At 44.0% G+C, this 14,684-nt stretch overlaps 1 protein-coding gene across 1 annotated transcript in view; it reads right to left on the bottom strand.

Annotated features, from left to right (window-relative positions):
• Positions 1-8,943: 8,943 nt before the first annotated feature.
• The window catches only part of LOC143293112 (uncharacterized), a 7,646-nt gene continuing 1,905 nt past the window's right edge, over positions 8,944-14,684 (bottom strand). The window contains exons 4-5 of the mRNA XM_076604019.1: positions 9,570-9,595; positions 8,944-8,973 (exon numbers count right to left, since the gene is read on the bottom strand). Coding sequence (XP_076460134.1) covers positions 8,944-8,973; positions 9,570-9,595 — 56 coding nt within the window. The remainder of the gene's footprint in view (positions 8,974-9,569; positions 9,596-14,684) is intronic.

The following is a 14,684-nucleotide window of genomic DNA, read 5'->3' on the forward strand; positions in this document are numbered from 1 at the left end:
CTCACTGTCATGACGGGTCTGGTGGCCGTCAGTGAAGGGCTGTCACCTCACTGTCATGACGGGTCTGGTGGCCGTCAGTGAAGGGCTGTCACCTCACTGTCATGACGGGTCTGGTGGCCGTCAGTGAAGGGCTGTCACCTCACTGTCATGACGGGTCTGGTGGCCATCAGTGAAGGGCTGTCACCTCACCTCACTGTCATGACGGGTCTGGTGGCCATCAGTGAAGGGCTGTCACCTCACCTCACTGTCATGACGGGTCTGGTGGCCGTCAGTGAAGGGCTGTCTCCTCACTGTCATGACGGGTCTGGTGGCCATCAGTGAAGGGCTGTCACCTCACCTCACTGTCATGACGGGTCTGGTGGCCGTCAGTGAAGGGCTGTCTCCTCACTGTCATGACGGGTCCGGATGAGAACCGTTTTTTGTCTGGATCCCTTTCTTCTTGGCGCTGTGTTGTCTTTGTTCAGGACTGTCTGGATCCCTTTCTTCTTGGCGCTGTGTTGTCTTTGTTCAGGACTGTCTGGATCCCTTTCTTCTTGGCGCTGTGTTGTCTTTGTTCAGGACTGTCTGGATCCCTTTCTTCTTGGCGCTGTGTTGTCTTTGTTCAGGACTGTCTGGATCCCTTTCTTCTTGGCGCTGTGTTGTCTTTGTTCAGGACTGTCTGGATCCCTTTCTTCTTGGCGCTGTGTTGTCTTTGTTCAGGACTGTCTGGATCCCTTTCTTCTTGGCGCTGTGTTGTCTTTGTTCAGGACTGTCTGGATCCCTTTCTTCTTGGCGCTGTGTTGTCTTTGTTCAGGACTGTCTGGATCCCTTTCTTCTTGGCGCTGTGTTGTCGTTCAGGACAATCAGTTACACAACTAAAACATGTACACAGAGCAGAAACTGCAACCCTTGGTCATGCCACGCTCATCTGATTTTGTCAAGGATCAGCGGACAAGGGGTTAATGTGCCAGAAGAAATTCACCTGTGGTATTTGGGATACGTTTGTATGTCAGATGACAGCATAACAGTGTATAAGAAGTGTGGGAAGAATAGGTTATTAAAAAAGAAAGACAAGAAAAGAAATTCATTCACTAATATGTCATAGTATCCCGATCATGAATGTTGTTTTTTAAATGGGTCACTGGTAGTGATCATGTAAAGCTATGCCTTCGTGTGCTTCCTAATGCCGCGAAAAAGGAACTGCTATCAATAGCTGTGACCCATTTTAAAAATCATTTTATATCTTACTTTTTTCATATCCATCATTACGTAAAAATGCTCTTCCTGTGTTCAGTCTAGCCTACTTTTTCCATATCCATCATTACGTCAAAATGTTCTTCCTGTGTTCAGTCTATCCTACTTTTTTCATATCCATCATTACGTCAAAATGTTCTTCCTGTGTTCAGTCTATCCTACTTTTTCCATATCCATCATTACGTCAAAATGTTTTTCCTGTGTTCAGTCTATCCTACTTTTTCCATATCCATCATTACGTCAAAATGTTCTTCCTGTGTTCAGTCTATCCTACTTTTTCCATATCCATCATTACATCAAAATGTTCTTCCTGTGTTCAGTCTCTGTTTTGTTTCTTCTTTCTTTTTGTGTGTGTAAGTTCTTCAAATTCATTTCCCCATTCACTATTCTTTCCTTTTCTTCTATTCTCCCTCCTACCCCCTCTGCTTCTGTCTGTCTGTCTCTCTGTCTGTGTCTCTGTTTGTCTGTCTGTCTGTGTCTCTCTGTCTGTTTTTGTCTGTCTGTCTCTCTGTCTGTCTCTCTCTCTCTGTGTCCGTCTGTCTCTCTGTCTGTGTCTCTGTTTGTCTGTCTGTCTGTGTCTGTCTGTTTCTGTCTCTCTCTGTCTGTCTCTCTGTCTGTCTCTCTCTCCGTCTCTCTGTCTGTTTGTCTTATTTTCTATTTCTGGGCCTCCTGACCTTTCTGCTCAAGGGGAAACATTCATTCAGCTTATCCTTACCTCTGGTCCGAATCACATGTTTATCATGTTCATCCTTCTGGAAACCAAGCACGTTTTTAAAGAACTCCTTGGTATTTAACGTGTTTTTGATTTGTAAAACCGTAAAGCAACACAATTCTGCAAATTAGATTTATGAAAACTGGCCTGTTTCTGCTACTCTTCTCATACACACACGAACGCACGTATGAACAGGATCTCGCGTGCGAGAATATCCGTGAGCAAGAAAGCTGTTTGTTTGAAATGCACAATGACGATGGTGGAAGACGGGTTGGCTGGATCATTTCTTAAAATTCTATTTCCTGCAGATAGTAGTTTTTGACTCACTTGTGTAAACAAAGTGAGTCTATGTTTTAACCCGGTGTTCGGTTGTGTGTGTGTGTGTGTGTGTGTGTGTGTGTGTGTGTCTGTGTGTGTGTGTCTGTGTGTCCGTGGTAAACTTTAACATTGACATTTTCTCTGCAAATACTTTGTCAGTTGATACCAAAATAGGCATAAAAATAGGAAAAATTCAGTTCTTTCCAGTCACCTTGTTTAAAACAATATTGCACCTCTAGGATGGGCACAAAAAAAGAAAAAGAAAAAAAAGAAGCCTAATTATATGCAAACTGCATTTACTGTTGTATTTATATTTTTTTGTATTCTCTAAACTTGGCACTTTGATCTGATATTCTGACCCAACAACAAGAGCAGTCATTATTATCATTTTTTGTTCAAACAGAAACTTCTTTTGCTAAGCATGGAAGTTTTATTTATTTTGCAAACGTTTTGGTGCAGATAGTAAAAAAGGGAAATTACTCTGTAATTAATGCTAGGGGACTTAATTTGCTTTAAACTGATCTTTCTCATCTTAAACATTACATTTTGAAATTATACTCAATACATAAAAAGCTTGGATTAAAAAAAAAAAGTGTATCACAAGTGAGTCTTGAAGGCCTTGCCTCTCCTGTTTGATATGGTTTTCGTCATTGATGGTTTCCTGGCTTCTCCTTGGCAGCTCATCCAAACTTTGTTGCCCTCAACCCACGACGTTTGCCCAGATCAGGGTTTATATTCAAAGACATCCATCTGGTATTTCAGGGGAGGAAACTGTTAACACCTCCACTGCTGATGATGAGTACGATCATCAGTGAAGGGCTGACACCTCACTCAGATAAGACACAACTTACAGGCCAGGATGTCAATGAAGGGCTGACACCTCGCTCAGATAAGACACAACTTACAGGCCAGGATGTCAATGAAGGGCTGACACCTCACTCAGATCACACAACTTACAGGCCAGGATGTCAGTGAAGGGCTGACACCTCACTCAGATAAGACACAACTTACAGGCCAGGATGTCAATGTAGGGCTGTCACCTCACTGAGATCAGACACATCTTACAGGTCAGGATGTTGGTGAAGGGCTGTCACCTCACTGAGATAAGACAGAGCTTACAGGTAAGGATGTCAGTGAAGGGCTGTCACCTCACTGAGATAAGACAAGACTTTACAGGTCAGGATGTCAGTGAAGGGCTGTCACCTCACTGAGATAAGACAGACCTTACAGGTCATGATGTCTGTGAAGGGCTGTCACCTCACTGAGATAAGACAGACTTTACAGGTCATGATGTCTGTGAAGGGCTGTCACCTCACTGAGAAGACAGACTTTACAGGTCAGGATGTCAGTGAAGGGCTGTCACCTGACTGAGTTAAGACGCAGCTTACAGGTCAGGATGTCAGTGAAGGGCTGTCACCTGACTGAGTTAAGACGCAGCTTACAGGTCAGGATGTCAGTGAAGGGCTGTCACCTGACTGAGTTAAGACGCAGCTTACAGGTCAGGATGTCAGTGAAGGGCTGACACCTGACTGAGTTAAGACAGACTTTACAGGTCAGGATGTCAGTCATCACTGCATGGCTTTTTGCTCAGCAAACTCAGTCACGCCGTTGTCAGGTACACAAAAATGAGTCACAGCGTTTGAACAAAATGAGTCACGCCGTTGTGATGTGCACAAAAGGTAGTCAGCCTTTCAGACACAAGCTACACTGATCTTGTTTTTCCAAGGTTCAGCAGTCAGGGGTCAAAGCTGCACGCTTTTAATTCTCACGTCGTGACCACATTGACAAACGTGATGATTAAAAAGGATATAAACGAGAGAGAGAGAGAGGGACGAAACGAATTTTCATTTCACATAGTTGCATGACTGCTTTTTTGCATACAGCCCTCAAGGACACCCCCCACCCCCCAAAAAACAAACAAAAAATCAAAAACACACACAAAAAACAACTGAGAAGAGAGGGGAAAAAAGTGTGTGTGTGTGTGTGTGTGTGTGTGTGCGTGCGTGCGTGTGTGTGTGTGTGTGTGTGTGTGTGTGTGTGCGTGCGTGTGTGTGTGTGTGTGTGTGTGTGTGTGTGTGTGAAACAAACATAGACAGACAGACAGGATAAAGAATGACCTGACACTCCCTCCGTTGCCTGGACCCCTGGCCTCTAAGTGGGTTCGAGGGGACGTCAGACCAGTGAGTGGACCACCCGTCTGTCAAGCTGTGAGGTCTGTGAGAAAACCCTGTGTGTCCATGTTCATCTCAGAGTGTGAAATCTGTGACAAAACCCTGTGTGTCCATGTTCATCTCAGACTGTGAAATCTGTGACAAAACCCTGTGTGTCCATGTTCATCTCAGAGTGTGAAATATGTGACAAAACCCTGTGTGTCTGTTCATGTTCACCTCAGAGTGTGACGTCTTTGGGAAAACCCTGTATGTCTGTTCATGTTCATCTCAGAGTGTGAGGTCTGTGAGAAAACGCTTTCTGTTCATGTTCATCTGAGAGTGTGAAGTCTGTGAGAAAACCCTGTGTCTGTTCATGTTCATCTCAGAGTGTGAAGTCTGTGAGAAAACCCTGTGTGTCTGTTCATGTTCATCTCAGAGTGTGAAGTCTGTTAGAAAACACTGTGTCTGTTCATCTCAGAGTGTGAAGTCTATGAGAAAACACTGTGTGTCTGTTCATGTTCATCTTAGAGTGTGAGGACTGTGAGAAAACCCTGTCTGCTCATGTTCAACTGAGAGTGTGAAGTCTGTGAGAAAACCCTGTGTCTGTTCATGTTCATCTCAGAGTGTGAAGTCTGTGAGAAAACCCTGTGTGTCTGTTCATGTTCATCTCAGAGTGTGAAGTCTGTGAGAAAACAATGTCTGTTCATGTTCATCTCAGAGTGTGAAGTCTGTGAGAAAACCCTGTACGTCTGTTCATCTCTTAATACGAAGTCTGTGAGAAAACCCTGTGTCTGTTCATGTTCATCTCAGAGTGTGAAGTCTGTGAGAAAACCCTGTGTCTGTTCATGTTCATCTCAGAGTATGAAGTCCGTGGGAAAACCCTGTCTGTTCATGTTCATCTCAGAGTGGGAAGTCTGTGAGAAAACCCTGTGCGTCTGTTCATCTCATAATACGAAGTCTGTGAGAAAATCCGGTTTTTTTCTGTCCATGTTTATCTCAGTGTGTGAGGTCTGTGAAGAAACCCTGTCTTTCAATGTTCATTAAAGAGTGTGAAATCTGTGAGAAAACCCTGTGTCTGGTCATCTCAGAATGTGAAGTCTGTGACAAAACCCTGTCTGTTCATCGCAGAGTATGAAGTCTGTGACAAAACCCTGTCTGTTCATCTCAGAGTGTGAAGTCAGTGAGGAAACCCTGTGTGTCTGTTCATGTTCATCACAGAGTGTGAAGTCTGTGACAAAACCCTGTCTGTTCATCTCAGAGTGTGAAGTCTGTGACAAAACCCTGTGTGTTCATCTCAGAGTGTGAAGTCTGTGACAAAACCCTGTCTGTTCATCTCAGAGTGTGAAGTCTGTGACAAAACCCTGTCTGTTCATCTGAGAGTGTGAAGTCTGTGACAAAACCCTGTGTGTCTGTTCATGTTCATCTCAGAGTGTGAAGTCTGTGAGAAAACCCTGTATGTCTGTTCATGTTCATCTCAGAGTATGAAGTCTGTGGGAAAACCTTGTTCATATTCATCTCAGAGTGTGAAGTCTGTGAGAAAACCCTGTGTCCCTGTCCATGTTCATCTCAGAGTGTGAAGAAAAGTGTGTTTCTTTGCATATATCTGTGAAGTCTGTGAGAAAAGTATGCGTCTCTGCCCATGTCTGTGAAGTCTGTGAGAAAAGCTGTGTTTGTGCCCATGTCTGTGAAGCCTGTGAGAAAGGCTGTGTTTGTGCCCATGTCTGTGAAGTCTGTGAGAAAGGCTGTGTTTGTGCCCATGTCTGTGAAGTCTGTGAGAAAGGCTGTGTTTGTGCCCATGTAATTCCCTCCCCTGCTGTGTGCCAGCCCATCATTTCAGCGTTCTGTCTTTCTCCTCCCCTGGCACAGGAACGTGGCAGAATGGTCAAGACGCTTACCTGCAAATGCACTCTCTGTGAAGGTCTATGTTCGATTCCCGCTCTCACACTTTCCCTTACGTTTGACTGGAAAACTAACGCCTGGTCATTCGGATGAGATGATAAACATAGGTCCCATGTGCACTTAGCGCACTGAAAATGAACCCATGGCATTAAGTGTTGTCCCCTGGCAAACTTCTGTTGCATCACCTGCTATGGTTCGTTTAGTTGCTGTGCCTTCAGCTGATCACCTGGCCCAGCACTAAAGGTTCAGCACCACCTTACCTGATGGACAGTTTACACCATGTGACCTGATGGACAGTTTACACAGTGTTACCTGATGGACGCTTTATACCATGTTACCTGATGGACAGTTTACATCGTGTTACCTGATGGACAGTTTACACCGTGTTACCTGATGGACGCTTTATACCATGTTACCTGATGGACAGTTTACATCGTGTTACCTGATGGACAGTTTACACCGTGTTACCTGATGGACAGTTTACATCGTGTTACCTGATGGACGCTTTATACCATGTTACCTGATGGACAGTTTACACCGTGTTACCTGATGGACGCTTTATACCATGTTACCTGATGGACAGTTTACATCGTGTTACCTGATGGACAGTTTACACCGTGTTACCTGATGGACAGTTTACACCATGTTACCTGATGGACAGTTTACACCGTGTTACCTGATGGACAGTTTACATCGTGTTACCTGATGGACGCTTTATACCATGTTACCTGATGGACAGTTTACATCGTGTTACCTGATGGACGCTTTATACCATGTTACCTGATGGACAGTTTACATCGTGTTACCTGATGGACAGTTTACACCGTGTTACCTGATGGACGCTTTATACCATGTTACCTGATGGACAGTTTACACAGTGTTACCTGATGGACGCTTTATACCATGTTACCTGATGGACAGTTTACACCGTGTTACCTGATGGACAGTTTACACCATGTTACCTGATGGACAGTTTACACCATGTTACCTGATGGACAGTTTACATCGTGTTACCTGATGGACAGTTTACACAGTGTTACCTGATGGACGCTTTATACCATGTTACCTGATGGACAGTTTACACCGTGTTACCTGATGGACAGTTTACACCATGTTACCTGATGGACAGTTTACACAGTGTTACCTGATGGACGCTTTATACCATGTTACCTGATGGACAGTTTACATCGTGTTACCTGATGGACAGTTTACACCGTGTTACCTGATGGACGCTTTATACCATGTTACCTGATGGACAGTTTGCATCGTGTTACCTGATGGAAAGTTTACACCGTGTTACCTGATGGACAGTTTACACCATGTTACCTGATGGACACTTTACACCGTGTTACCTGATGGACACACTCGGCTTTGTACAGAGGAGCCACAAAGACTGGTTTGACGAGAACGACTCTGGAATCTCCAAGCTCCTGAACACACTGCATATACGACATCAGGATCACAAGTCCGATAAAGACTGCCAGAGGAAAGAGAACCAGTTCTTGCAAACCAAGCAACTCGTACAGAAGAGGCTGCGTGAGATGAAGAACACCTGGTGGGATAGAAAGTCCGAAGAGCTTCGGTCCGCTGCTGATGCTCACGACATGAAGACCTTCCATGATGGTCTCCGAGCTGTGTTTGGGCCAAGAGTCACAGGATCAACCCCTGTCCGAGCCTCGGACCAGACCACCCTCCTGACAGACAAGAAAGACATCCTTGCCCGCTGGGCAGAGAACTTCAACGCCCTCCTCAACAGGGACTCGTCCATATCTGACGAGGCAACTGCAGTCCTCCCACAGCTACCAGTCAATGACTCGCTAGCTGACCCTCCCACCCAGGAGCGGATGGAATCCAGGCTGACATCTACAAGTATGGAGGCGAGGTGCTGACAGACAAGCTGACCGCCCTGTTCCAGTCTATCTGGGAGAGAGGGGAGGTCCCCCAGGATTTCAAGGATGCTTCTATTGTCCACATTTACAAACGGAAGGGAGACAAAACATCCTGGAAAGGAAAGGAAACCAAGCAGACAACAGAAGAAGGCCTGCATATCATAGACCAGTGTGGCCTTCCTGGCAAATACAAAGTGTGGTGCCTACAGGTCTATGCTGATGCCAATGCTCCTGTGGCCTCTACTGATATATAATATCAGCGGTAGCACAGTCGAGTCGATGGAGGAAATGATCAACAAGTACACACGCAAATGGCTTGGTATCCCACCTGGTCTCACTGACGTGGCACTCTACTGTCGCCAAGCAAAGCTACCTCTGAAATCCCTTGTCGAAAAATGCAAGGTAGGGAAGGCAAGACTTCTCAGCATGCTCGAAGACTCAGGCGACAGAATTGTGAGAGTCAAACAACCCAAGCTGAAGACTGGCAGAAAATGGAAAGTCAGGGAGGCAGTCAGTGCAGTGCAAGAAAGACTCAAGACGAAAGAAATAATAGGACACACCCAAACGAACAGACAGGACCTGGAATCGACAAAGATGGAATAGTGGTACAAGGCAAGGGGGAAAGCAAAAAGAGACATGATCATACAGGAGATTAAGAAGGAAGAGGATGATATGAGTCCAGAAGGCGACCCTCTGAAGACCTTGTACTGTCCAGCTCTCCCCAGAATTTCGTATCACCGTGTTACCTGATGAACACTTTACACCGTGTTACCTGATGAACACTTTACACCGTGTTACCTGATGAACACTTTACACAGTGTTACCTGCTGGACACTTTATACCATGTTACCTGATGAACAGTTTACACCGTGTAGCCTGATGGAGAGTTTACACCATGTTACCTGATGAACAGTTTGCACAATGCTACTTGATGGACACTTAACACCATGTTACCTGATGGACAGTTTACACCATGTTACCTGGTGGACAGTTTACACTTTTACCTGATGGACACTTTACACCATGTTACCTGATGGACACTGTACACAGTGTTACCTGATGGACAGTTTACACCATGTTACCTGATGGATACTGTACACCGTGTTACCTGATGGACACTGTACACCATGTTACCTGATGGACACATTACACTATGTTACCTGATGGACACTGTACACTGTGTTACCTGATGGACACTGTACACTGTGTTACATAATGGACACTGTACACTATGTTACCTGATCGACACTGTACACTGTGCTACCTGATGGAAACTTTACACCATGTTACCTGATGGACACTGTACACTGTGTTACCTGATGGACACTTTACACCATGTTACCTGATGGACACATTACACTATGTTACCTGATGGACACTGTACACCGTGTTACCTGATGGACACATCACACTATGTTACCTGATGGACACTGTACACTGTGTTACCTGATGGACACTGTACATTGTGTTACATAATGGACACTGTACACCATGTTACCTGATGGACACTGTACACTATGCTACCTGATGGACACAGTACACTGTTACCTGATGGACACTGTACACATGTTACATGATGGACACTGTACACTGTTACCTGATGGACACTTTACACCATGTTACATAATGGACACTGTACACTGTGTTACATGATGGAAACTTTACACCATGTTACATGATGGACACTGTACACTGTGTTACCTGATGAACAGTTTACACCATGTTACACGATGGACGTTTGAAAACAAGAGAACGCTGTACACTGTTACCTGATGGACACTTTACACCATGTTACATGATGGACACTGTACACTGTTACCTGATGGACACTGTACACTGTGTTACATGATGGACACTGTACACTGTTACCTGATGGACACTTTACACCATGTTACATGATGGACAGTGTACACTGTGAAATGATGGACACTGTACACCATGTTAAATGATGGACACTGTGTTACCTGATGGACATTGTACACTGTGTTACATGATGGACACTTTACACCGTGTTACCTGATGGACACTGTACACCATGTTAAATGATGGACACTGTGTTACCTGATGGACATTGTACACTGTGTTACATGATGGACACTTTACACCATGTTACCTGATGGACACTGTACACTGTGTTACCTGATGGACACTGTACACTGTGTTACCTGATGAACACTTTACACCGTGTAAATTGATAGACAATGTACACTGTGTTACCTTATGGAGACTACACTGTGTTACCTGATGAACAGTTTACACCGTGGTACATAATGGACACTGTACACTGTGTTACATGATGGACACTGTACACTGTGTTACCTGATGGACACTTTACACCATGTTACATGATGGACACTGTACTCTGTGTTACCTGATGGACACTTTACACCATGTTACCTGATGGACATTTTACACCATGTTACATGATGGACACTGTACACTGTTACCTGATGGACACTGTACATTGTGTTATCTGATGGACACTTTACACCATGTTACATGATGGACACTGTACACTGTGTTACCTGATGGACACTGTACACCATGTTACCTGATGGACACTGTACACCGTGTTACCTGATGGACACTTTACACCATGTTACATGATGGACACTGTACACTGTGTTACCTGATGGACACTGTACACTGTGTTACCTGATGGACACTGTACACCATGTTACCTGATGGACACTGTACACCGTGTTACCTGATGGACACTTTACACCATGTTACCTGATGGACACTGTACACTGTGTTACCTGATGGACACTGCACACTGTTACCTGATGGACACTGTACACTGTTACCTGATGGACACTGTACACTGTGTTACCTGATGGACACTTTACACTGTGTTACCTGATGGACAGTTTACACCGTGTTACATGATGGACACTTTACACCATGTTACCTGATGGACACTGTACATCGTGTTATCTGATGGAAACTGTACACTATGTTACCTGATGGACACTGTACACTGTGTTACCTGATGGACACTTTACACTGTGTTACATGATGGACACTTTACACTGTGTTACCTGATGGACACTGTACACTGTGTTACCTGATGGACACTGTACACTGTGTTACATGATGGACACTTTACACTGTGTTACCTGATGGACACTTTACACCATGTTACATGATGGACACTGTACACTGTTACATGATGGACACTGTACACCATGTTAAATGATGGACACTTTCCACCATGTTACATGATGGACACTTTACACTGTTACCTGATGGACACTTTACACCATGTTACATGATGGACACTGTACACTATGTTACCTGATGGACACTGTACACTGTGTTACATGATGGACACTTTACACCGTGTTACATGATGGACACTGTACACTGTTACCTGATGGACACTTTACACCATGTTACCTGATGGATACTGTACACTGTGTTACCTAATGAACAGTTTACACCGTGTTAATTGATAGACAGTGTACACCGTGTTACCTGATGGATACTGTACACTGTGTTACCTAATGAACAGTTTACACCGTGTTAATTGATAGACAGTGTACACCGTGTTACCTGACGGACACTTTACACTATGTTACCTGATGGACACTGTACACTGTGTTACCTGATGGACACTGTACACTGTGTTACCTGATGGACACTGTACACTGTGTTACCTGATGGACACTGTACACTGTGTTACCTGATGGACACTGTACACTGTGTTACATAATGGACACTGTACACCATGTTACCTGATGGACACTGTACACTATGCTACCTGATGGACACTGTACACTATGCTACCTGATGGGCACTTTACACATGTTACATGATGGGCACTGTACACTGTTACCTAATGAACAGTTTACACCATGTTAATTGACAGACAGTGTACACAGTGTTACCTGACGGACACTTTACACTATGTTACCTGATGGACACTGTACACTGTGTTACCTGATGGACACTGTACACTGTGTTACATAATGGACACTGTACACCATGTTACCTGATGGACACTGTGCACTATGCTACCTGATGGACACTGTACACTGTTACCTGATGGGCACTTTACATATGTTACATGATGGGCACTGTACACTGTTACCTGATGGACACTTTACACCATGTTACATAATGGACACTGTACACTGTGTTGCGTGATGGACTCTGTACCATGTGTTACATGATGGAAACTTTACACCACGTTACATGATGGACACTGTACACTGTGTTACCTGATGAACAGTTTACACCATGTTACATGATGGACACTGTACACAGTTACCTGATGGACACTTTACACCATGTTAGCTGATGGACACTGTACACTGTGTTACATGATGGACACTGTACACTGTGTTACCTGATGGACACTTTACACCATGTTAGCTGATGGACACTGTACACTGTGTTGCATGATGGACACTGTACACTGTTACCTGATGGACACTGTACACTATGTTACCTGATGGACACTTTACACTGTGTTACCTGATGGACACTTTACACCATGTTACATGATGGACACTGTACACTGTTACCTGACGGACAGTGTACACTGTTACCTGATGGACACTTTACACTGTATTACCTGATGGACACTGTACACCATGTTACCTGATGGACACTGTACAATGTTAACTGATGGACACTCTACACTGTGTTACATGATGGACACTTTACACCATGTTACATGATGGACACTGTACACTGTGTTACCTGATGAACACTTTACACCATGTTAATTGATAGACAGTGTACATCGTGTTACCTAATGGAGACTACACCGTGTTACCTGATGAACAGTTTACACCGTGTTAATTGATAGACAGTGTACATCGTGTTACCTAATGGAGACTACACCGTGTTACCTGATGAACAGTTTACACCGTGTTAATTGATAGACAGTGTACATCGTGTTACCTGATGGAGACTACATTGTGTTACCTGATGGACACTTTACACCATGTTACATAATGGACACTGTACACTGTGTTACATGATGGACACTGTACACTGTGTTACATGATGGAAACTTTACACCATGTTACATGATGGACACTGTACTCTGTGTTACCTGATGGACACTGTACACTGTTACCTGATGAACACTTTACACCATGTTACATGATGGACACTGTACACTGTTACCTGATGGACATTGTACATGTGTTACATGATGGACACTGTACACTGTTACCTGATGGACACTGTACATTGTGTTACCTGATGGACACTTTACACCACGTTACATGATGGACACTTTACACTGTGTTACCTGATGAACATTTTACACCGTGTTAATTGATAGACAGTGTACACCGTGTTACCAGATGGAGACTACACCGTGTTACCTGCTGGACACTTTATACCATGTTACATGATGGACACTGTACACTTTGTTACCTGATGAACAGTTTACACCATGTTAATTGACAGACAGTGTACACAGTGTTACCTGACGGAGACTACACTGTATTACCTGATGGACAGTTTACACCGTGTTAGCTGATGGACACTTTACACCATGTTAGCTGATGGACAGTTTACACTATGTTACCTGATGGACAGTTTACATCATATCACCTGATGGACACTTTACACCATGTTACCTGATGAACAGTTTACACCATGTTACCCGATGGACAGTTTACATAGTGTTACTTGATGGACACTTTACACCGTGTTACCTGACAGATAATTGACACCTTGTTACCTGATGGACACTTTACACCATGTTACCTGACAGATAATTGACACCATGTTACCTGATGGAGAAATTACACCATGTTACCTGATGGACACTTTAAACCATGTTACCTGACAGATTTGACACCATGGTACCTGATGGACACTTTACACCATGGTACCTGACAGACAATTGACACCATGTTACCTGGTGGAGAATTTATACCATGTTACCTGATGTACACTTTACACCATGGTACCTGATGGATACTTTACACCATGTTATCTGATGGAGACTTTACACCATGTTACCTGATGGACACTTTAAACCATGTTACCTGACAGATTTGACACCATGGTACCTGATGGACACTTTACACCATGTTACCTGATGGACACTTTACACCGTGTTACCTGATGGACACTTTACACCGTGGACACTTTGCACCATATTACCTGATGAACAGTTTACACACTGTTACCCGATGAACAGTTTACACCATGTCACCTGATGGACATTTTACACTGTGTTATCTGATGGACAGTTTATTACCTGATGGATAGTTTACACCATGTTAACTGATGGACAGTGTACACCCTATTACCTGATGAACAGTTTACATCATCTTACCTGATGGACACTTTACATCCTGTTACCTGATGGACAGTTTACACCATGTTACCTGATGGACACTTTACATCGTGTTATCTGATAGACAGTTTACACCATGTTACCTGATGGGCAGTTTACATTGTGTTACCTGATGGACACTTTACACCGTGGACACTTTGCACCATATTACCTGA

The sequence above is a fragment of the Babylonia areolata genome, chromosome 18, assembly GCF_041734735.1.
Source record: "Babylonia areolata isolate BAREFJ2019XMU chromosome 18, ASM4173473v1, whole genome shotgun sequence".
NCBI lineage: Eukaryota > Metazoa > Mollusca > Gastropoda > Neogastropoda > Buccinidae > Babylonia > Babylonia areolata.